The sequence below is a fragment of the Salmo trutta genome, chromosome 38 (assembly GCF_901001165.1).
Source record: "Salmo trutta chromosome 38, fSalTru1.1, whole genome shotgun sequence".
NCBI lineage: Eukaryota > Metazoa > Chordata > Actinopteri > Salmoniformes > Salmonidae > Salmo > Salmo trutta.
In genome coordinates, this window is record NC_042994.1 from 14,774,535 (window position 1) to 14,799,122 (window position 24,588).

At 44.8% G+C, this 24,588-nt stretch overlaps 1 protein-coding gene across 5 annotated transcripts in view; it reads right to left on the reverse strand.

Moving 5' to 3' along the window:
- LOC115178308 (alpha-1,6-mannosylglycoprotein 6-beta-N-acetylglucosaminyltransferase B) overlaps window positions 1-24,588 on the reverse strand; it is a 159,942-nt gene that overhangs the window by 132,231 nt on the left and 3,123 nt on the right. For 4 of the 5 annotated variants that reach the window (XM_029739428.1, XM_029739426.1, XM_029739425.1 and 1 more), the window contains exon 2: window positions 20,157-20,269. The exons of the other annotated variant lie outside the window; for it this stretch is intronic. In XM_029739428.1, the coding sequence (XP_029595288.1) occupies window positions 20,157-20,269 (113 nt within the window). The remainder of the gene's footprint in view (window positions 1-20,156; window positions 20,270-24,588) is intronic. 5 annotated transcript variants of the gene reach the window in all.

A 24,588-nucleotide genomic window follows, 5' to 3' on the forward strand; every position in this document is an offset into this window, starting at 1 on the left:
AGTCTATTGAATGGAGAGATAAGGGGGAAAAGCATCCTTTTTTAAACAGCTAGACACTAGATAGTTAGGAAGTGTACATTATATATAAAAAACGAATAGGTTTAGGCTGTAAGACATCTCTCTCTCTCTCTTTCTCCTCTCTGGGTTTGTCTGCGTCCGTCTCTATAATTCACCCCTCAGCAGATATATTACCAGCTACCCGCCCCCAGTCTGCACTAAAAGGCAGAGCCAGGTGCATGATGCTTGATGGCCCACTTCATTAGCCTGGCACCATTCATATATCCTGTTATTTACTCCTGACGTACAGGTAATGAAGCGAGCGACTGGTGAAACAGCAACAGGGACGCATGGAGCAACAGACCTACACTGAGCCAAAATGGACACCTGGTGTGGTGAAATGAGATGAATGAGTTTGAGTTCAAATGTTCACCGAAATTGGTGAAAGCGCAAGGGTATCACGGGGGATAAATAAACATGATAAGCCAAAATGCAGGGAGTTAGACATTCATACTTATTCATATACAACCTTACTGTGTGCTAGCTGACTACCAACCAGATTGCTACCGGGTAAAGTGGAGATCTTTGCTGAGCTAGACAGAGAAGTACAATTCCCGAGCCACCAAACTTCTCCGCCTTTGCTATAACCTCCGGAATATTAAAGTAGCTGATGTTTTGTTCCTAGCAGGAAGTCACAGCGGGAAGCAGGAGGCATTGTGAAAAATGTCAATAAGCACAGCAGTTGCTACTAAACAGAATCCTTCCACAGTACATGTAGTACTTTGCCTTCAACAGCACAGCATTCTCCTCCATACGCAGTAACAATGTGAACTGAATGTGCTGATCATTGTGTAAGAATGGCAAGCTGCAACTGCAAATGGCCGGGAGTCACTGTACTGTACAACCATAAAACTCAGTTCAACTTGAGAAAAACATTTCTGATCGTGCTCAAAAACAAAATGTTAGCCTGGTTGGCTGTAGCCTACAACAAATGAAGCAGCATCAACTACATGCGAAAAGCAAGCCATGCGGACTTTTGAGTAACCTTGCAATGGCCAGTAATACAGCTAGCTATACATAGCAATGGAGGCTGCTGAGGGGAGGAAGGCTCATAATAATGTCTGGGATGGAGCTAATAGGATGGGCATCAAACACATACCATTCCACCATTCCACATACTGTATTCCTCTCCAGCAATTACCATGGGCCCGTCCTCCCCAATTAAGGTGCCACCAACCTCCTGAGATACACAGTGTATATGATTGTCATTACAAGACAGGCCTTACCATGGAAGTACTAGATAGTGTGTTTAGCTGCAGTAAGACACAGCTGATATCTACTCCCCTCTCCTCGTGTCTCTAACACACTGAGGGTGATCTGTATGAGATCCCTCAGGGCTGGCTCTCACCCAGTCTCTCTCTCACCCATGTCGGCTCCAAGGAGCTCCCGAGCCGACGGCTCCAACGAGCCCTTGCTTAATCACATTACCTGAGATGGGACTGGCTGATGAAGCGTGTTGTGTTTGTTTTAATGATGTAGTGATGGGTTGTACGTTTACTCTATAGGTCCCTTTGATCAAATAGTTTACCCGTGATGACAGCATAAGTGAGTCAGAAGATTTCATCCCCAGAAGATTTCATCACAGATAAAGGAGTCGATTTTGTATTTTATTCCATCACACTTGCACACATGCAAATGCACACACATGCTTACGCGTATATGCATTCATACCCTCTCGTGCACACACGGTCACACAGTAAGCGCACACACTGTCAGTGGACCTATCTAGAAAATCAACTATTGATGAATTTCTTTCCCCTGCCGAGTGATTAATGATTAATAACAGCGACTAGACAGGAGACCAGACAGGAGAGAGCAGATAGGAGAGATCAGACTTGTCTAGCCTGTCCTCTATATGTCTGTGTCTTACTCCTCTGCCTCTGGCCAACTCAAGTAAGTCAGGAATATATATATATATATATATTTTTTTTTTTTATACAATTATCCAATTGGTAGTTACAGTCTTGTCCCATCGCTGCAATTCCCCTATGGACTCAGGAGAGAGCCATGCATCCTCAGAAACGCGACCCTGCCAAGCTGCACTGCTTCTTGACACACTGCACGCTTAACCCGGAAGCTAGCTGCACCAATGTGTCGGAGGAAACACTGTACAACTGGCGACCGTGTCAGCGTGCATGCGCCTGGCCCGCCACAGGAGTCGCTAGAGCGCGATGGGACAAAGACATCCCAGCAGGCCAAACCCTCCCCTAACCCGGACGATGCTGGGCCAATTGTGCACCACCTCATGGGTCTCCCGGTCACGGACGGCTGCGACACAGCCTGGGATCGAAGCCGGGTTTGTAGTGATGCCTCAAGCACTGTGATACATTGCCTTAGACCGCTGCGCCACTCTGGAGGCCAAGTCTGGAATAACTTGTCTATGTTTCTACTTTGATTAAATGTTGGACATTACCTTATTTATACTGGAGTGCATTTACATGAAGTTGTTTTTTCAATCACTACTAACAGGAGAGGTTCTTCAGGATGCAAGGATAGAATCCATTTAAAAAACGGTGTTTACTGTATGAAAAGACTATATGTTTACTGTAAGAAAAGGCTATGTGATTACTATATGTAAAGACTGTGTTTACTGTATGAAAAGACTATGTGTTTACTGTAAGAAAAGGCTATGTGTTTACAGTATGAAAAGGCTATGTGTTTACTGTATGAAAAGACTGTGTTTACTGTATGAAAAGGCTGTGTTTACTGTAAGAAAAGGCTATGAGTTTACTGTATGTAAAGACTGTGTTTACTATATGTAAAGACTGTGTTTACTGTATGAAAAGACTATATGTTTACTGTAAGAAAATGCTATGTGTTTACTGTATGAAAAGGCTATGTGTTTATTGTATGTAAAGACTGTGTTTACTATATGTAAAGACTGTGTTTACTGTATGAAAAGACTATATGTTTACTGTAAGAAAAGGCTATGTGTTTACTGTATGAAAAGGCTATGTGTTTATTGTATGTAAAGACTGTGTTTACTGTATGAAAAGACTATGTGTTTACTGTAAGAAAAGGCTACGTGTTTACTGTAAGAAAAGGATATGTGTTTACTGTATGAAAAGACTATGTTTACTGTACTAAAAACCATGTGTTTACTGTATGAAAAGACTGTTTTTAATGTATGAAAAGACTATGCGTTTACTGTAAGAAAAGGCTACGTGTTTACTGTAATAAAAAGATGTGTTTACTGTATGAAAAGACTGTGTTTACTGTAAGAAAAGGCTACGTGTTTACTGTAAGAAAAAGATATGTGTTTACTGTATGAAAAGACTGTGTTTACTGTAAGAAAAGGCTACGTGTTTACTGTAAGAAAAAGATATGTGTTTACTGTAAGAAAAAGATATGTGTTTACTGTATGAAAAGACTATGTGTTTACTGTAAGAAAAGGCTACGTGTTTACTGTAAGAAAAAGATATGTGTTTACTGTATGAAAAGACTGTGTTTACTGTAAGAAAAGGCTACGCGTTTACTGTAAGAAAAATATATGTTTTTACTGTATGAAAAGACTATGTGTTTACTGTAAGAAAAGGCTACGTGTTTACTGAAAGAAAAAGATATGTGTTTACTGTATGACCTTTGTTGATCAATAGATCAACCAAGGCATCTAGCTATCAACGTTGGTTAGTTTACCTTACACTGCAATAACAAACCAGTCAACCACTCACTAGTATGTTGTCAACTAGTCGATAGTCAGTTGATAGTCAATAGTCAACATACAATAGTCAACATTCTCCCTGTCAATGTGTGTGAATTAGGCCAGTGGAGGCTCCTCAGAGGAAGAATAGGAGGACCATCCTCCTCAGTGAAATTTCATAAAAATAAAAATATTGACATATTAAAAAAGTTATAATTTTTGATAAAACTATACTAAATATATTCATATGTCACCAAATAATTGTTAAAATACACTGTTTTGCAGTGAAGGTCTACAGTAACTTCAACAGCACTGTCTGGGATGCACCATGGTGAAGCTGGAGGACTTCCATCCTCCTCTGGCTACATTGACTTCAATACAAAACCTAGGAGGCTGGTAGGCCTCACCCCTTCCATAGACATATATGGTAATTATGACCACTTCTGGAGGGCGTCCTCCAACCAATCAAAGCTTTTGCAGTATGAACTGACATTTTGTCTATCCAATCATAGATGTAGGATCAGAGAACGAACCTAGTGTGTTGTATTGGGATTGTGCCATAGAGCATTATGGGGGTTCTATGTGTTAGAACCCCTTTCATTCTCTGGGGTACACGGAAAAGGTACGAATTAATAGCGAGGGTCGACCTCTGCCTGAGATCAGTTTCATGAAGGAGAATGAAAAGGTGAGGTAGTTCAATACCAACTGATATCAAATGTATAGATGGTTAACAGGGAGCCTATCATCAAGCCTTCCTGTAATTACACATTACGATGCTTTACATGCTGAACACCTTTTCTGGGATGTCAAAAACTATTCCGAATGATTTGATAGCTTCCATCGCATCATCCATTAAACATTAGATTGAGAGGTCGACGCAGCACATTTTTTGGTGTTTGCTCAAGTAACGTTAGGCTTTCCACTTTCCTCCGGTATTTATTTAGCGAAGATGATAACGCATAACCACTCCGGACAGACACAAGCAAAAACTCTTGACATAAATGTTGCAGCAGCCGAGGCTACACCAAAACATTAGAGGTCTGACATGCTGTATGGGATGAAAACGAGACTATTTTTCCGTCTGATCAACTGTCGGCTACTAATAAGCATACAGACTATGCGCCCTGTCCATCTGGTCAGGGTAACTCATTGGTAACGTTACGTATTTATAGTCCATTTGTGTGGTCAGGAGAAAATGTGAACGTGATCAAATTTAGATTACAAATTGGGCTGGCTAGGCTGCCTATACGTTTTTAATCCAAAATGATTACCTGGAATTCATCGATCAACATAATAGTGATGGCGGATGTGTGTCATTTCTTTATAAGGTCTACAGCTGCATAGGCCTTGCATGATGCAAACATGCATAAAGCCAGCTCAGCCCTGTGAGTTCTATTGTCTGTCAGTTGTTGTCTGTGTGTCTGGGTAGAGGAAGTCCCCCTCCTAATCTAGTCTAAATATAATTTATATGAACAAATATAAGGTAGCTGCAGTTTGATTGGGTTCATCCCCCCAGTGCCAGGAGTTTTTTTAAAACCGTGTGACTTGATTAGGAAAAACTGGTCCCATCATAGCCCATATAAAACCTTTTTACAACTGATTAATCACTATCATACCTTATAGGGTCCAGAGTTTTCCTAGTTAGGTTAACATAAAAGGAAAAACTCCAGGCCCCAGAGGGTAAAAATTGCCCCACCGCTCTGGGACCTATGGTGCCACCAGTCTGCTTGCAATTGTCAGTTATGGTCAGGTATGTGGATGATCAGGGCTTTATGGGAACGTTTCCTGGGCTACTTTGATGTGTCAAGTGGACGAGATGCGCAGTCTGTGTTTTGACTATGAATTTTGAGAGGTCTGAGTTTAACTTCATAGAGAAACTCGTTGTCCAAACCTACGATGGCGCAGCTGTAATGGAATGTATCTGCTATTTGTATTTACAGCTAAGTCCCCTCCTGTTCCCTGATTTAAGGGGTGATGACTACTCCACACCACTACCATTGTCAACTTTCTCCTGACATGAACTGAAGCCAGGTCTCATGTGCCCGCTCATCCACAGGCACATTGAATGTTTCCTCTCCAAGCACCCTGAGTACCCCTATCAATTTTCTCTCATTACTGTATGTAGAGTCAATCACAAACACAATCGCATTATTACACATCAATGATTTTACTCCTTGCTTGGACTAACTCATTCTTAGCTCTTTTGTCTAACTGTGTAGTATGTTGTGTTATTGTTTTTTGTCTTCCCGGTAAAATCCTTTCCTGCACTGGTCAAGCCTCTGAACACCTCAACTCATGCCACATACCCTCATTCAATCACTGCTGTGATCCCTTTCAAACACTGTGTAAGTAGCCCTCTCATTCCCATTCCCCATAATATTGCTTTCGGTTACAATAATTAGTCTTTGACGATTTTTAAAACACACTTTGAGGTCTCGGTGTGTTCCGCGCCTATACCGTGGGTCTCCCATCTTCCACATATTTTTCAAGCCACCAGCCTCCACTGACTTAGGCCTAGTTATTGGCAGCACCAATCAGTAAGACCTTGATTGTACTGTACACTAACGTTATCAATCTGTTCCACTTGTAGCAGATCTTTGGAGCGCTACCAGGCTTCCTTCCGTTTGGAGTCATCATGCATATTCCAACTGAAATAACCTTTGAAAATGAATATTGGAAAAATTGAGTTGTTCAAAGCCAAGGCCTGACAAATATTTATAAATATGACAAATATTTATATTTTGAATAATGCAAAGGATTTATAATGCATACATCGCCTGGGCAGAACTGCTCATCTCGACAAGGGAAAAATGCTTCGCAGCAGGATGCATTTCAATATGGATAAAAAACACACATTAGTACTCAGAAATGCAATTATCTACATAGAACATACTGTAAGTAGGCCTACTCATGATACGCAGTTAAGTAGTTTAGTGACAGCTGACTGAGTTTGAATGAATTCATCATTTAATGTAATGTAATAGAGTGGGGAGCTGGAGGCAATGATCATAAACTGCATCCTGGAGTAAGGTCCCATGAGTAGGTGTTGAACAGATTCCCTATGAGAGTAAGTCCAACCAACCACCTCAGTCTCCTCCTACTCCTCCGAGCCGCTGACACTGCTGCTGATGCGAACGACTCCATTGACTCCTCCGAGCCACTGAGACTGCTGCTGATGCGAACGACTCCATTGACTCCTCCGAGCCACTGAGACTGCTGCTGATGCGAACGACTCCATTGACTCCTCCGAGCCACTGAGACTGCTGCTGATGTGAACGACTACATTGACTCCTCCGAGCCACTGAGACTGCTGCTGATGCGAACGACTCCATTGACTCCTCCAAGCCACTGAGACTGCTGCTGATGTGAACGACTCCATTGACTCCTCCGAGCCACTGAGACTGCTGCTGATGTGAACGACTCCATAGACTCCCATTAGGAATATTAAACAAATCAATCAGAGGGAAGAATAAAGAAGCCAACCCAACACGATGCATCAGATGACGAGCGAGTTCTACTGAACCAGGCCACCTCTGCGTCTCAAATGGCATCCTATTCCCTACATAGTGCACTACTTTTGACCAGGGCCCATAGGGCTCTATATAGGGAATTGGGTGCCACTTGGGATACACCCTGGAGATCACCACAGTAAATAACATGTACATGACACTGCAATAAGTACTGCGTTGGTGTAGCTTCAACATTGCCCTGAGTATGAAACAAGTATGCAAATGTATGAACAAGTATGCATAGTAGTAGGTGCCAGGGGCACCAGTTTATGTCAAGAACTGCAATGCTGCTGGGTTTTTCACATTCAACAGTTTCCTGTGTGTATCAAGAATGGTCCACCACCCAAAGGACATCCATGTCACGTCCTGACCAGTAGAAGGGGTTATTTGTTATTGTAGTTTGGTCAGGACGTGGCAGAGGGTATTTGTTTTATGTGGTTCGGGGTGGTTGTGTGTTTAGTAGGGTGTTTGATTTAGTATTCCGGGTTTTGGGCACTGTTCTATGTTTATGTATTTCTATGTTCAGTCTAGTTATTTGTATTTCTATGTTTAGTTAATTGGGGGTTGAACCCTCAATTGGAGGCAGGTGTTTTCTCGTTGCCTCTGATTGAGGGTTCTATAAATTAGGTATGTGTTGGTTTTAGTATTTGTGGGAGATTGTGCTGTGTATAGCTTTGTGCCTTACGGGCCTGTTATTAGTTGTTGTGTTTTTTTTGTGTACGTGTTGTTTTAGTTCACCATCTTGTCCGTTTAAATAAAAGAAGATGAGTGCACATTTCCCCGCTGCGTCTTGGTCCGCTCTACCCTACGACAATCCAGCCAACTTGACACAACTGTGGGCAGCATTGGAGTCAACATGGGCCAGCATCCTTTTGACACTTTGTAGAGCCCATGCCCCGAAAAATTGAGGCTGCAACTCAATATTAGAAAGGTGGTCTTAATGTTTGGTATGCTCAGTGTAAATGATTGTTATGTACAGTGTCCATGTTAGGACAGCCTCAGTCTCATTTTGTCTTAATATGGACACCGTATCCTATGGATGGATGTTATACAGCGAAATGTTTTGAAAAGCCTGTTTTGTCGTAATGGGCCCTTTTAGAGTAAGAGGGCCACTTTAAAGTATGTGAAGGCTCCCATGTTCAAACCCAGGGCTTGTGCTCCAAGGCCCACAAAGTAGTCAAAATAGAGAAACAGCCTTGGATGAAAAAAAATAATGTATTTTTCCAATAACTTTGCATTATCACAGATTCTTACCTTGCAGACCATTTTGATTGATATGCGATGTGACCATGGCACAACAAGGATTTTTTACTCTACTCTTTGTTTGTGTGTGTGTGTGTTTGTGTGTGTGTGTATTTCTGTGTGTGTGTATATTCCACAGCAACAGTACTATTGTTATGTTCATGGTTACATTCTTTCATGCTGTTCCGTATCAGAAAATTGTTTCTACAGCATAGCAAGTTGGTAGTGGGAGGTCAAAATGGGTCTGTGTCAAAATACTCTTACACTTAAAGTCCTAGCCTACCACGCCCTCTTTTCTGGCTCTGCTTCCCCAAGAACTCAAAATGAAAGGGGGATCAATTCTTAATGTTGATCTCTCTCATTAATTACACACGGGCAAAACAAAGACATGACCATATGGCACCCACTTAAGGCATTCCCTGTTCTAATTCCAAAACTCACACTGTCCATAAAAAGAGAGGACGCCTCTTGAAGCATCAAGGAAAGATGCACCTGGTGATTACTGATCATTAAATCAAGTCAAATGGTATGTGTCACATGCTTCGTAAACAACAAGTGTAGACTAAAAGGGGAACGCTTGCTTACGGGTCATTAGTGACATAATAAATAAGGAATAAGTAAATACACAGCAAAGAGTAAAAATAACATGGCTATACACAGGAAGTACCAGGTAATAACATGGCTATACACAGGGAGTACCAGGTAATAACATGGCTATATACAGGGAGTACCAGGTAATAACATGGCTATATACAGGGAGTTCCGGGTAATAACATGATTAAATACAGGGAATACCAGGTAATAACATGACTACATAGAGAGTACCAGGTAATAACATGACTATATACAGGGAGTACCGAGTCGATGTGCAGGGGTACGAGGTAATTGAGGTAGATATGTACATATAGGTAGGGGTAAAGTGACTAGGCAGCAGGATAGATAATTGACTGTAGCAGCAGTTATGTGATGAGTGTGAAAGTGTGTGTGTGTGAGTGTGGCGTCAATAGGCATGTGTGCGCGTGTTATGTGTGTGGGCTTATGTAGTGTGTGTTGGGGTGTCAGTGTAAGTATGTGTGTATGTGTGCACAGAGTTGGTGGAAGAGAGTTGGTGCAAAAAAGGGTCAATGCAGGTTGTCCGGGTAGCCATTTGATTAGCTATTTAGCAGTCTTGTTTAGCAGTCTTATAGCTTGGGGGTAGACGTTGTTCAGGGTCCTGTTAGTTCCAGACTTTGTGCACTGGTACGGCTTCCCGTGTGATAACAGAGAGAACAGTCTATGGCTTGGGTGGCTGGAGTCTGAAGATTTTTAGGGCCTTCCTCTGACACCGCCTGGTATACAGGTCCTGGATGGCAGGATGTACTGTACTGGGCCATACTCACCACCCTCTGTAGTGCCTTGTGATCGGGTGCCTTGCAGTTGCCGTACCAAGCGGTGATGCAGCCAGTCAAGATGCTCTCAGTGGTGCAGCTGTGGATCTTTTGAGGATAAGAGGGCCCATGCCAAATATTTTCAGCCTCCTAGGGCGAAGAGGTGCTGTCGTGCCACAGTTCACAACTGTGTGGGTGTGTATGGACCATGTTAATTCCTTAGTGATGTGGACACCAAGGAACTTGAAGCTCTCGACCTGCTCCACTACAGCCCGTCGATGTGGATGGGGGCGTGCTCGCCCCTCCATTTCCTGTAGTCCACGATCAGCTCTGTTGTCTTGCTGATGTTAATAATGTTCCAGAGGGGAGATGTGTTGTGGAGGCTAGGAGATAAGAGCTCGGCATTAGGGGCTGTTAGGGTTGTGAGTGACAGCTCCATCACAGTGAGATGTTGTAAACACTGGAGGCAACAGCGGGATGCGTAAAGGCGTTATCACGCCGCTGTGAGAAATGCAAAACATGACAGCTAATATTGGCGGTGCCTGCGATTGTTGGCAGCTGAGGTGTGTGTGTGTGTGTGTGTGTGTGAGAAAGAGAGACAGAGATTGTGTGTGTGTGTGCGTGCATGTACATGTTTGTGTGTGAGAGAGACAGAGAGAGATGGAGGGTGTGTGTTTGTGCTCGCTCAATTCCCAACAATTGTCCTCTCTCCATCTGAGAGAAAAGCTTCACAGGAGCTCAGTGACAGTCTCCGCTGGCAAACGCTCCAACTGGGGCCTTGAAACACATCTCACACTCAAGTCAACCTGTCTAACTGCTCCGCCAGGCTCAGAGAGACTCATCTTTCCTTCTATTCACAGGTCTGTTTTTCTTTTGTTCTTTTGAATTTCTTTTCACGTTGGAATCAGCTGGCAGGGCTGGCTTTGGTTGTCTGTACACCCTCCAGGGTGGTAAAAGATTCAATGGGAATTGACACAGACAAGACAAGACAAGACAAGACAAGACAAGACAGACAGACAGACAGACAGACAGACAGACAGACAGACAGACAGACAGACAGACAGACAGACAGACAGACAGACAGACAGACAGACAGACAGACAGACAGACAGACAGAGAGGATGAGTCATCAACCTCTCCCTATTGCACTGGGGCTTACCCTCTCCTCTAGTTTTTTTCATTCGCTCCACTAAATTCAACATCGTTGACTGTCCATCCTGTGACATGACTCTGACAGTGTGTATAATGAGGGACGAGTTTCTATGAAATGAGAGGTGGAGAGAGATACAGAGAGAGAGAGAGGTGAAAGAAATGAACAGAGAGGTATGAAGGATGGAAAGTGAAGAGTCAGCTGAGAGATGATTGAGTGCGAGATATAGAGGTGGAAGGACACTGAAGGCAAGAGAGAGAGGAGAGAAGCGCAAATCTTCCTCCAACTTGAATGTAGTGCATTAAAGATGAAATGGGAAATGAGGGCAGGGAGAGAGGAGAGAGAGAAGTCACAGCTCCAGTAGTAGTTGTCTGGATCATGTCCTCTCTCTCCCCGTGCTGCCCTGAGGGGCACCCATGTCATATCCTGTCCTCCTTCAGCTTCCTGAAATAGCACTGGAGAGTACTGGGTGAAGCCTCCCAGCAGTGTACTACCATATGAATGAGCACTGCTTGCTAGTCTCCTGGAAACTAAGCCTACATGCAGTGAATATATCAGGTGCTAACATCTTAGCATATTGTGTATCATGCGTTAACATCTTAGCATACTATATGTCATGCGATAACATCTTAGCATACTGTATGTCATGCGCTAACGTCTTAGCATACTGTATGTCTTGCGCTAACATCTTAGCATATTGTGTATCAGGTGCTAACATCTTAGCATACTGCTTATCAGGTGCTAACATCTTAGCATACTGTGTAGCAGGCGCTAACAATTAGCATGCTGTATGTCTGCCAGTCCCTAGCATTGCAGCATTAGCATCCTCCTATCTACTACTGTATATGAGCGCTGCTTGGATAGTTTCCTGCCTACGCACTGTGCATGCTGGATATCAGGCACTAACATCTTAGAGTTAGCATTTTACTATCTACTACTGTATATGAGAGCTTCTTGGATGTTTCCCAGTGACTAGGCCCAGGCCCAGTCCTGGCTGTTCTACCGCCCTAGACGAGACCCCAAAAATTGCCGCCCTCCTCCCCCGCAAAACTAAAATAGTGTACATTTACATTTTGCAGACGCTCTTATCCAGAGCAACTTACAGTAGTGAATACATACATTTCATGCATTTTTTTTTATACTGGCCCCCCATGGGAATCGAACCCACAACCCTGGCGTTGCACATACCATGCTGGCATTGCAAACACAATGCTCTACCAACTGAGCCACAGGGAAGAGTGTAGTTTACACTGTCGGCCCGCAATGGAATTTTATGAATGTCCATCCATGTGTTAGGCACAGTGGGAAATGCAGAAGTATTATCTTAGCTATGATGCAGCTTGTTAAAAATAGAATAGAAACTTGAAATCACTGATTATTATGACAATTTAGCCCAGACGGGGTGAAACTCCACAACACCAGTAGCCACATGTCATACTCACATCGAAGAAAATTGTTTATTTTTTGGGCCCATGGGGTTAGGCTATTTGAAGTGATCTTTCTACTGCAGGCTATAGGCTACATGATTTATGTTAGATCATTTTGGTGGAGCGCTGCAGCGGTGCGTCTCTCCAACAGCACTCTGGAGAGGCGCGCTGGGAATGGACAAGATAAATATTTTGCACCCCTGCCTTTGACAAAATGAGCACTGCTTATCACGGGGCGGCATCAGAGTTCACCTAAAAAGCCCATATGCCACTGGTTGAGAGAAATTGTCATTGTTTATGGGCAGATTTATGTGAGGTGTTATGTGTTGTTGGATGTGCGTCTTGGTCAGTTTAGCATAACCTAGCGTTAGCAGCAGCATTCCCTGTATCTACTTTAATTGGGAGAGTTCGGCAAAACAGCGAGCGGTTGCAGAGCCTAAATGAGAGGGTTCTGTTTGACACTGCCTCTCACTGAGTGGGCACATTCTAACCCCTGAAACTTAGAGCTTCCTTTGTTTTGGGAGCCGGCTTCGCCGCTTTTAAGATAGCGGGGCCTGGTTCAAAGGCTAGTTTTCATTCTTTTTTTTCTCCTTTTTTCCGTGTCAAATAAATGAATTCCTCTCGCCTCAGAGCGATCATTACTGTCACTTTCAAACAAAGGCAGGGAGCATTCTTCCAGCTGCGAGGGCCCGCGGTGAACAATCTTCGACACCGACAGCATAGTGAAAGAAAGAAAGAAAGAAAGATAAGAAAGGGAAAAAAGTCATAATGAATACCTCAGCAGTGCTAGCAGATGTAGCTGTTTGCCTCACAATTAGCATTCAGTCTCACTCCAGGCAATTGATTAATGTATTCATCTCCGAGGGAAAGAGGGGGAGGGAGAGAAGAGAGGGAAGAAGAGGAGAGGGAGTCAGTCGGGGGAGAAGCAATGAGCTAGAAACCTATGGACAAAGCCGGATGCGCGTCGTGCAGTTGACAAGGTAATTGAGGCGGCTATAGTGTTGCAGTCACCTTGCTAGTATGGAACGAATATGAGATAATGTTTTGCATGGAAATTCCTCATTAAGAACGAGACGGGAACAGTGCTTATGCCACAGGAGTATAGGCCTGTTGAGAGAGGATATATTTTTTCCATTAACATGCACCTTCTGGCACTATGGCTGGGCTGCGGTTTCAGGGAAACAGATTGGGGGCAAATGTTGGCAAGCTGGTGATTGCAAAGAGAGGCAATAGGTTTACTGTAGTTATACAGCGAGGAATTGGTGTACATGTCGAGACAGAAGTGCTCAACTGAAGTGCAGAATATTTTGCTCTTGGCACATCACAATTGTCCACCGAACCGGTTAGTAACAGCTCACAGGATGCAGACATCTGCAGAGTATGGAAGAAATCTAGTCTTATCTTCATTATCTATATTACATGGTGCAATCAGACACATACTATGTAGCCTGCGGATCTGCACATTACAAACATAACATTACAAATGCCTCCAGAGTCTCTATCCAATCTACTTTCTTACAATTCACCTGCAAATATATACAGGCATGTACCGTACACTCCATGCAAGCTAAACTGGCCTGAAGCAAAGCAGGAAGTGCTCCTGATGCTGCTCTCCCCTCATCATTGTACTTCCTGTGGAGGCTATAGCACGAGATTGTCATGCAAGATTTGCTCGACACACGCTGATGAGGAAAGGCACTGGGGGGGGGGGGGGGGGGGGGGTAAGGCGATCGCACTGATAAACAACATGTATGGCCTCACTTTTCTAGTGTACTAACGAGGACTATAGTTCCTGATAATAGGCTAGAGCTTCTATGCATGTCTTTATCACAACTTTATTGTCAAATGGCAGAGCACCGCTTTCGTGGCCTTCCAACTGTCTTTGTGCAATGTGGCCGACCGATGATAATGGTTACTGATAATGGACTACAGCATCCTTCCTCACAGTCTTCACATGTTAAAGCAGCACCTTTTCACATCTCCATTGACAATTATCTCCCCATCTATTGGTCAGCTACACAATATGTCTCATCCCCTTGTCCCACATGACAAGTCAATTGCTCTAAGCCCTATCATAACAATGATATAGCGTGCTATCATTACAATGATACTGAGCAATGATATTCCACAGTGTGCTGTTCTCAGCAGACTCTTTAGTTAAACGGCTCTTGTTATGGCTGGTACTGGGACCCGCTCCATCTCCTTAGCCACATAGGGAGCTATTACATTAATCTGTCGAGACAGAGTCTGCCTCCCAGACGGCACCCTATTTCCTATATAGTCCACTACTTTTGACCAGAGTCACATATGCCCTGGACAAAAGTAGTGCACTAATTAGGGAATAGGGTGCAATTTGGGATGCAAACAGGAACTCAGGGAGGAGGGTTGTAGCTCTTTGTCCCACTAGGGAGACAATACACACTGAGTAAGCTAGCTCTTAGACAAATATAGCACTGAAAGTGAAACATTGCGGTTCGGGGCATAAGAGACTGTCGCCTTGTTATCACTGTAAACTGCAGGGCAGAAATGGGAACTGCCTTTGATCCAGTCGTCTCCAAACAGTATCTTACTTAAATTCATGTTAAATTCCTTTCTTCTTCCTCCTTTCTCTCTGTCATTTGCATCTAATTACTCCCTTTTCTTTATGCAGTCCATCCTCTCTTTTCTGGTTCTTGTAGAAACTTATTTTAAATGCAGATCTCTTAATTATACCTTCTACTTCCTCTCAATTCATCCCTCTAACAGTCTACAGTAATTCCTCCATGCTCTACCCCTCCTCCATTCTCTATCCCTCCTCCATTCTCTACCCCTCCTCCATTCTCTACCCCTCCTCCATTCTCTATCCCTCCTCCATTCTCTACCCCTCCTCCATGCTCTACCCCTCCTCCATTCTCTATCCCTCCTCCATTCTCTATCCCTCCTCCATTCTCTACCCCTCCTCCATTCTCTACCCCTCCTCCATTCTCTACCCCTCCTCCATGCTCTACCCCTCCTCCATTCTCTATCCCTCCTCCATTCTCTATCCCTCCTCCATTCTCTATCCCTCCTCCATTCTCTATCCCTCCTCCATTCTCTATCCCTCCTCCATTCTCTACCCTCCCATTCTCTACCCCTCCTCCATGCTCTACCCCTCCTCCATTCTCTATCCCTCCTCCATTCTCTATCCCTCCTCCATTCTCTATCCCTCCTCCATTCTCTACCCCTCCTCCATGCTCTACCCCTCCTCCATGCTCTACCCCTCCTCCATTCTCTATCCCTCCTCCATTCTCTATCCCTCCTCCATTCTCTATCCCTCCTCCATTCTCTACCCCTCCTCCATTCTCTATCCCTCCTCCATTCTCTATCCCTCCTCCATTCTCTATCCCTCCTCCATTCTCTATCCCTCCTCCATTCTCTATCCCTCCTCCATTCTCTATCCCTCCTCCATTCTCTATCCCTCCTCCATTCTCTACCCCTCCTCCATTCTCTATCCCTCCTCCATTCTCTATCCCTCCTCCATTCTCTACCCCTCCTCCATTCTCTATCCCTCCTCCATTCTCTATCCTTCCTCCATTCTCTATCCCTCCTCCATTCTCTACCCCTCCTCCATGCTCTACCCCTCCTCCATGCTCTACCCCTCCTCCATTCTCTACCCCTCCTCCATGCTCTACCCCTCCTCCATTCTCTACCCCTCCTCCATTCTCTATCCCTCCTCCATTCTCTATCCCTCCTCCATTCTCTATCCCTCCTCCATTCTCTATCCCTCCTCCATTCTCTACCCCTCCTCCATTCTCTACCCCTCCTCCATGCTCTACCCCTCCTCCATTCTCTATCCCTCCTCCATTCTCTATCCCTCCTCCATTCTCTATCCCTCCTCCATTCTCTATCCCTCCTCCATTCTCTATCCCTCCTCCATTCTCTACCCCTCCTCCATTCTCTACCCCTCCTCCATTCTCTACCCCTCCTCCATTCTCTATCCCTCCTCCATTCTCTATCCCTCCTCCATTCTCTACCCCTCCTCCATTCTCTATCCCTCCTCCATTCTCTACCCCTCCTCCATTCTCTATCCCTCCTCCATTCTCTATCCCTCCTCCATTCTCTATCCCTCCTCCATTCTCTATCCCTCCTCCATTCTCTACCCCTCCTCCATTCTCTACCCCTCCTCCATTCTCTACCCCTCCTCCATTCTCTATCCCTCCTCCATTCTCTATCCCCTCCTCCATTCTCTACCCCTCCTCCATTCTCTATCCCTCCTCCATTCTCTACCCCTCCTCCATTCTCTACCCCTCCTCCATTCTCTACCCCTCCTCCATTCTCTATCCCTCCTCCATTCTCTATCCCTCCTCCATTCTCTACCCCTCCTCCATTCTCTATCCCTCCTCCATTCTCTACCCCTCCTCCATTCTCTATCCCTCCTCCATTCTCTATCCCTCCTCCATTCTCTACCCTCCTCCATTCTCTATCCCTCCTCCATTCTCTATCCCTCCTCCATTCTCTATCCCTCCTCCATTCTCTATCCCTCCTCCTTCTCTATCCCTCCTCCATTCTCTATTCTCTATCCTCCTCCATTCTCTATCCCTCCTCCATTCTCTACCCCTCCTCCATTCTCTACCCCTCCTCCATTCTCTACCCCTCCTCCATTCTCTATCCCTCCTCCATTCTCTACCCCTCCTCCATTCTCTATCCCTCCTCCATTCTCTATCCCTCCTCCATTCTCTACCCCTCCTCCATTCTCTATCCCTCCTCCATTCTCTATCCCTCCTCCATTCTCTATCCCTCCTCCATTCTCTATCCCTCCTCCATTCTCTATCCCTCCTCCATTCTCTACCCCTCCTCCATTCTCTATCCCTCCTCCATTCTCTATCCCTCCTCCATTCTCTATCCCTCCTCCATTCTCTCGTTTCCTCATTCTTTTCTCTGTCTGTAACACGCAGGGCTGGTTGACTCAGTGTGTCTGTAACACGCAGGGCTGGTTGACTCAGTGTGTCTGTAACACGCAGGGCTGGTTGACTCGGTGTGTCTGTAACACGCAGGGCTGGTTGACTCAGTGTGTCTGTAACACGCAGGGCTGGTTGACTCGGTGTGTCTGTAACACGCAGGGCTGGTTGACTCAGTGTGTCTGTAACACGCAGGGCTGGTTGACTCAGTGTGTCTGTAACACGCAGGGCTGGTTGACTCAGTGTGTCTGTAACACGCAGGGCTGGTTGACTCGGTGTGTCTGTAACACGCAGGGCTGGTTGACTCGGTGTGTCTGTAACACGCAGGGCTGGTTGACTCAGTGTGTCTGTAACACGCAGGGCTGGTTGACTCGGTGTATCTGTAACACGCAGGGCTGGTTGACTCGGTGTGTCTGTAACACGCAGGGCTGGTTGACTCGGTGTGTCTGTAACACGCAGGGCTGGTTGACTCGGTGTGTCTGTAACACGCAGGGCTGGTTGACTCGGTGTGTCTGTAACACGCAGGGCTGGTTGACTCGGTGTGTCTGTAACACGCAGGGCTGGTTGACTCAGTGTGTCTGAAACACGCAGGGCTGGTTGACTCAGTGTGTCTGTAACACGCAGGACTGGTTGACTCAGTGTGTCTGAAACACGCAGGGCTGGTTGACTCAGTGTGTCTGTAACACGCAGGGCTGGTTGACTCAGTGTGTCTGAAACACGCAGGGCTGGTTGACTCAGTGTGTCTGAAACACGCAGGGCTGGTTGACTCAGTGTGTCTGTAACACGCAGGGCTGGTTGACTCAGTGTGTCTGAAACACGCAGGGCTGGTTGACTCAGTGTGTCTGTAACACGCAGGGCTGGTTGACTCAGTGTGTCTGAAACACGCAGGGCTGGTTGACTCAGTGTGTCTGAAACACGCAGGGCTGGTTGACTCAGTGTGTCTGTAACACGCAGGGCTGGTTGACTCAGTGTGTCTGAAACACGCAGGGCTGGTTGACTCAGTGCGTCTGTAACACGCAGGGCTGGTTGACTCAGTGTGTCTGTAACACGCAGGGCTGGAGAGAGAGCGGAGAGAGCGGATTTCAGCAGAGCCCAGTGAGGCAAGGCCCACAGTGAAGGCTGATAATCCATGGAAGCGAGAGGAGAAGAGGAGACCCTGTCGCTGTAACAAGGGAATAGGAATTCTACTAATACCCTCCCATTGAGAACATCTGGCATCAGTACTGCTAGCTCTGGTAACAAAGCTCCCCGAAACACAAATTCTCCACCTGTCGTTTGAGTGGGTAAATGTCTGTGTACAACAATGGACTATCAACATCAATGAGGATATACTCGAGGTTTCTCCATGTACTTATTATGTAGCTTATTTTGGACTGAGTACACTTCCATCCTCAGCTCTGGTGTCGAGAGAATAGCGCCTTGTTACCGCTCTTCCTGAGGGGATTCAAGGGGACAGACTAATGCTAGTCACACTCTGTAATGGTGTTTTTGTAGGAAGATTTGGAAGCTCCGATGTTTTGGACTAGCGTTTTTCTGTCACCTTGAATCCCCTCAGGAAGAGCGGTAACAAGGCACTATTCTCTCGACACCAGAGCTGAGGATGGAAGTGTACTCAGTCAAAATAAACGTTGAGGTCCTTCAACAAAAATAACATTATAGAGACCACTGGCACAAAGTGAGTGTGTGTGTATGTGTGTGTGTGTGTGTGTGTGTGTCTTAGCTAGACCAGTGGTTCTGCAGGTGGTGCTCGCCGGCAGAATTAAAGGGCCACTTGTTTCCAGGGCGAACTTAGAGAGAGCAGATGGAACCAGCTCTCCATCTCTCTCTTCTAAATCTGGTCCCACATTGCTGCTGTCGCCCCATTCATTTTCTGCCAATTCATCTGACACACACACACCGACAGGGTTTTCACACGCACGCACGCACGCACACAAACACACACACAAACTCCTGTGGTAAACTTCTAGGTTGGACCCTCGGCAGCTCTTAATGAGCTCAGTCCAGATGTCTCCCCAGGCAACAGCGCATGAGTGGTTAATTAATCAGGTGTGCTCACACACACACACACACACACACACACACACACACACACACACACACACACACACACACACACACACACACACACACACACACCTCAACCCTACAACATCCTCTCTCAGAGTTAGAAGGGCTTTAGATCAGATTATCCTCCCTTATGAGTTGTTCATCCTCGGCTAAAGGACCTAAATCGCCTCTTATTTTTTACTCAGGCAGTGGCAGGGACAGCTGCTCGCCAGAGAGGACCCATCCCTGACTTCACAGTTCACACCTCGTAGAGTAGGAGACGTGGGGGGATTAGACACAGCTCTTTCCCGTCCCGTCATTGGCCTGAGGCCTCAGTCGAGGTCATGTGACGTCTGCAGTCGGCCAATGTAATAATGAGATTTCTGTGGTGAGATATTATTAAGCGGCAGTACACAGCCTTCAGAGACTCAGCCTCTCACAAAAGCCTTCAGAAGACTCTTACCAGACTCCTGATGATTCTCCAGGGTTACTGTACATACAGTAGGTGTTGATGGACTCAAACCAGACAGAGTGAGTCTGCCTTCGATGCTGCTGCAGTGTGCATGCAGACCAATGCTCCCTTAGAAGCGATGCAGTATACTGCACTCATACAGAGATATGTCTCTTTTCTGTGCAGTGCCACAGGGTAGGAGTAATGGTGTTTCTGTGTGACCTACTGTAACACCCCACCCACAGCTCCCTCTGACTAGACAACCTCCAATAGACAAACTCCCACAGCTCTACTTAGATAGGGCCAGCGACCCACAGGCACTCACACACACAAATAGTGTATTTTCTCTACCTTCTGTCCGGATGGTGAAGGGGGAGTCCCCAAGCCTCTTGGCTGAGAACTGGCCCCCCAGGGAGGTCATTAGAAAACACAGGCTGAAGAAGCCGATCCCCACCACGAATATCCTGGATGGAGGGATGGGAGGGAAGAGAAGAGAGAGGGAGAGAGAAGGCATGGACGAGAAGAGGTAGGAGAAGGAGCGACAGCGGGAGAGAAGTGATGAAAGAGTGCGGGAGGGAGGAAAGTGAAAGATTGTTGACGAGAAGAGAGGAGAGAAGTTTGAAGAGATAGGACGAAGGGAGGAAGAGAAGAAAGGAACAGTCAGAAAACAGATAAAGTACAGCAGCACAGTAAAGAACATAAATTAGGAAACGCAGGCAATTAGACCGGCCCAGCTGATGAAATTAAAGTCAAAATTTCAGGGGCCATTTTAGTTCCCATCTCCATCCCCCTGCTAACTCGCACCCCATCCAGGCATCCTCAGGTTTCCCAATTAGGGACAAACAGCTCCTTCCAAAATGCCTATAATTGATGTATTGTGTCATGCACACCAGAGATAAAGAGGAGGCTTCCTCCTTCATTCCCCACGGGGCTAAACGACTGCTGGCTAATTCTAGAACGGTCTCTGACAGTGAGGAGAGGGGAGGGGAGGAGTATACATTACCCACGCTTCGACGACGACTCAGTCCGGCTTTCAACTTACTCTTGAAAGTTGTATTTGTAGAATATTGCAAAATGTACAATTTTGAAATTGGGTATTGCATCATCTGTTTTCTCTCTTGCCATGTCAGTCATCGCATACATTAGAGAGCTATTTATAACTTGTCAGAATTGTCCAGATCAACTAGCCCATGTCAGTTAATGTTTTTTGCTGGGTTTTTTTAGCCCATAGATTTTTTTGTAATGTTCGAGTCACTCAAATATCACATGACTACACATTAGACATGGCAAGATATACAGAATTGTAGAAAAATGAGCTATATTTTCTCTTCACTCCATGAAAAAAATGTGTACAGGAAATTAGCTTTAAAACCTGCAAAATGTTCTCTCCGCCAACAAGAGGGTTATGAACAGTTTGTGTCATGAAAAGTGCAGGTGCATATAGAAATAGACGGGGGGGGGGGCTTGGGATGTTCCCCAATGCTGGAAGGGGGGGGGGGGGGGGGGCCTGAGCGAAAAGGTTTAGGAACCCCTGATTTAGACAGAGAGCATTATTATTATTACAGGATAAGAACCTGAGGTAGGGAAACCATACAAATATTAGAAGTAACAGCATGGAGACATTCATTACAGACGTAGCTATCTTTTTTTCCCCCAGGAAACTGGAACATTGTGAAATATTACATCCATCTGCTCCAGCATACTGTGCAATACGTCTGGATGATTCAATCTCTGTCTGGGGGAGCACAGAGCCGAATCCTGTAACAGATTTTTTATCTGGCGAGGGGGGATGGAGGAAGGTTTGATTACAGCAGGGTGTGTCTTGGATTATCATCCAGTACTCCTAACTGGGATTGGGATTATTTACCTGGCTATGACCATCTGCTCACAAAGCTATTTGATAAAGTCATAGACTTTTCCTTTGGGCCACTGACCATAGATAGGTACAGCAGTTAATTAACAGTGGAGGCTGCTGAGGGGAGAGCGGCTCATAATAATGGTAGGAGCGGAGCAAATGGAATGGCACCAAACACCTGGAAACCATGTGTTTGATGTATTTGACACCAAATCATTCCGACCATACTACTTCTACCAATTCATTTTGTTCGGCTCAGTGAGTAAACTAAGGGAAATGAGGGGATAAGGACAGCCACGTAAGACTATGTGGATGCAGTCAAACTCAGAGGGAACAGGAGCTGATTAAACGGAAAAGGCAAAAGGCTAAAGTCAACGTTCTCTTTCTAATCCCTCATTTCCCAAACTTCTCCCTGTGACCTTTGGGCTTCTTCAGGCTCTATAATCCTGAACAAGGCCATATGGAGTGTGTGTGTGTGTTTGTGTGTGTAACGTGTGTCTACGTGTATGTGTGTGCTTGTGTGTGTGTGTATGCATATGCTTTGCATGGGCGTGCGTACGTGTCCCTAATGCTTCTGCATAGAGATGCGGTGTTCTTTTCAATTATGTGTGCTTCCGAGTGCATGCGTGTCAAAGCGCTGCGCCCCGGTCCCGTCTCAGAGCGATCGTTTCCACCTTTCCTCCCTTATCGTCTATCCCTATTTCAAAGCCCCACCATGAGGGTGATAGAGGACCTGAGGGTGATAGGGGGGTGATAATAAAGGAGGATTAGACACAGGGCCTGCCTGACTCCTCTCTAATTAAAACACTTAGAGTAAATGCTTGGGTCGGGTAATTGGATCAGACCAACAGATCCGCTATCTCCTAATTGGCTTGTCCCACGTACCGGCGCTTATCAGATCTCGCCACCCATGTTTATTAACGTGAACCCGCGGAACCCGCGGCTGGGTTGTTCGGTGCTCAGCGGAATGTTTTTTCTAATAATTCGGTAGGCTGTTTTTTTCTGCAGTCTTCCACTTCCGCTCATTGATACTGAAGTGAAGTTAATGGGACAATTAGGATTGCCCTCTGTATAATGATTTTTTAATGATTTGTTTTGAATGTAGGCTAGTTCACACAGGCAGATCAATTCTGATATTTTTACCACTAATTGGTCTTTTGAGGGTAGTTGACTTTATTCCCTGGTTTACATTCGCTCTTCTGCTCGGATTTTCCCTATAAACAATAGATTTACTTACACTAATAAAGTTTAGAGACCAAACCTCGTGACGGTATGGTGTGGCTATTATTAAGCTTTAGCTACTGCAGGCCTGTGATATGAAGGCATTGCGCCCCGGCGCTCCAACTGACTCCGACAGTGGAACTTGAAGTGAGGAAGACTATGTCGGGCCTACCAGAGTTAATCCTATAATCAAACAATATAATGCTTCTCTCTATACAAAATATTCGGATCGAAAATTGAAAAATGACCCTAAAGTTTTCATATTCCACATATCAAAACACAAGGAAAAGTGTTTTTGTAATTTGTTATCCTCTACAGGATCGGTGTCCCGTCCTCGGGACGGTTGAGCTAACGTAGGCTAATGTGATTAGCATGAGGTTGTAAGAAACAAAAAAAAATCCCAGGACATAAACATATCTGATATGGACAGAAAGCTTCAATTCTTGATAATCTAACTGCATGGTCCAATTTACAGTAGCTATTACAGTGAAATAATATTGTTTGAGAAGAGTGCACAATTATGAACTTGAAAATGTATGAATAAACTAATTAGGCACATTTGGGCAGTCTTGATACAACATTTTGAATAGATATGCAATAGTACATTGGATCAGTCTAAAACTTTGCACATGCACTTCTGCCATCTAGTGCCCAAAGTCTAAATTGCGCCTGAGCTAGAATAATTCATTATGGCCTTTCTCTTGCATTTCAAAGATGATGGTACAAAAAAACGCATGTTTTTTTCTTTGTATTATCTTTTACCAGATCTAATGTGTTATATTCTCCTACATCAATTTAACATTTCCACAAACTTCAAAGTGTTTCCTTTCAAATGGTATCAATAATATGCATATCCTTGCTTCAGGTCCTGAGCTACAGGCAGTTAGATTGGGGTATGTCGCTTTAGGCGAAATATTGAAAAAAGGGGCCACTCCTTAAGGCCCCCAAATGTGGCTCATTTGGCCAACATCCCTCATTTATTGACGGTGCTGGCTGCACCAGGTTGAATCTGAATGCATATGGATGTCCATAAAATGTCTCAAATGTCTGGTCAATTCAAATCTTCCGTCATGTTTTCCGGCACCAAGATTTGAGAATATTCACATGAAAATCTGTTGCCAATTGGATGGAAACCTAGCTATAGACACCCTAAAGACTCTGTCAAGTGCGCTAGTCCAGTGTCACTTTGATTATGCCTGATTCACCAACAGCCCCAAACATTTAAAGAATAAGCTACCAGCCAAACAAGCGTGCAAGAATTGTACTTAAACTCCCCCCTCATAGTCATCTGGAGGTTGAGCATTATTTTGTCTCCATCTCTGTAATGTGTCTGTATCTATGTAATGTGTCTGTATCTGTGTAATTGTATATGTATCTCTGTAATTGTCTATGTATTTATGTAAAAAAATAGGGACCACAATGGAAATAAGTCCCCGACTTTACTTTGCAATCTCAAAATCTTTGTGTATATATGTATTTTTTAAAATGACAAATAAAATAAATAAATCCAAACTGTGCAGTGGCCAATTGCTGAATGGAAAGAGAAATCTGTTTTCAAAACAATAAAAATTGGAATGACATTTGGAGATTGTCAAGCCAAGCCTTCTATACTGGGTAAACCTACAAGGAAGGGAGGGATGTATTTCCTGTTTGTTGATATTGACATAGTTTATTTAGTGTGGTGTTGAAGTGATATTGAAGCGCCGA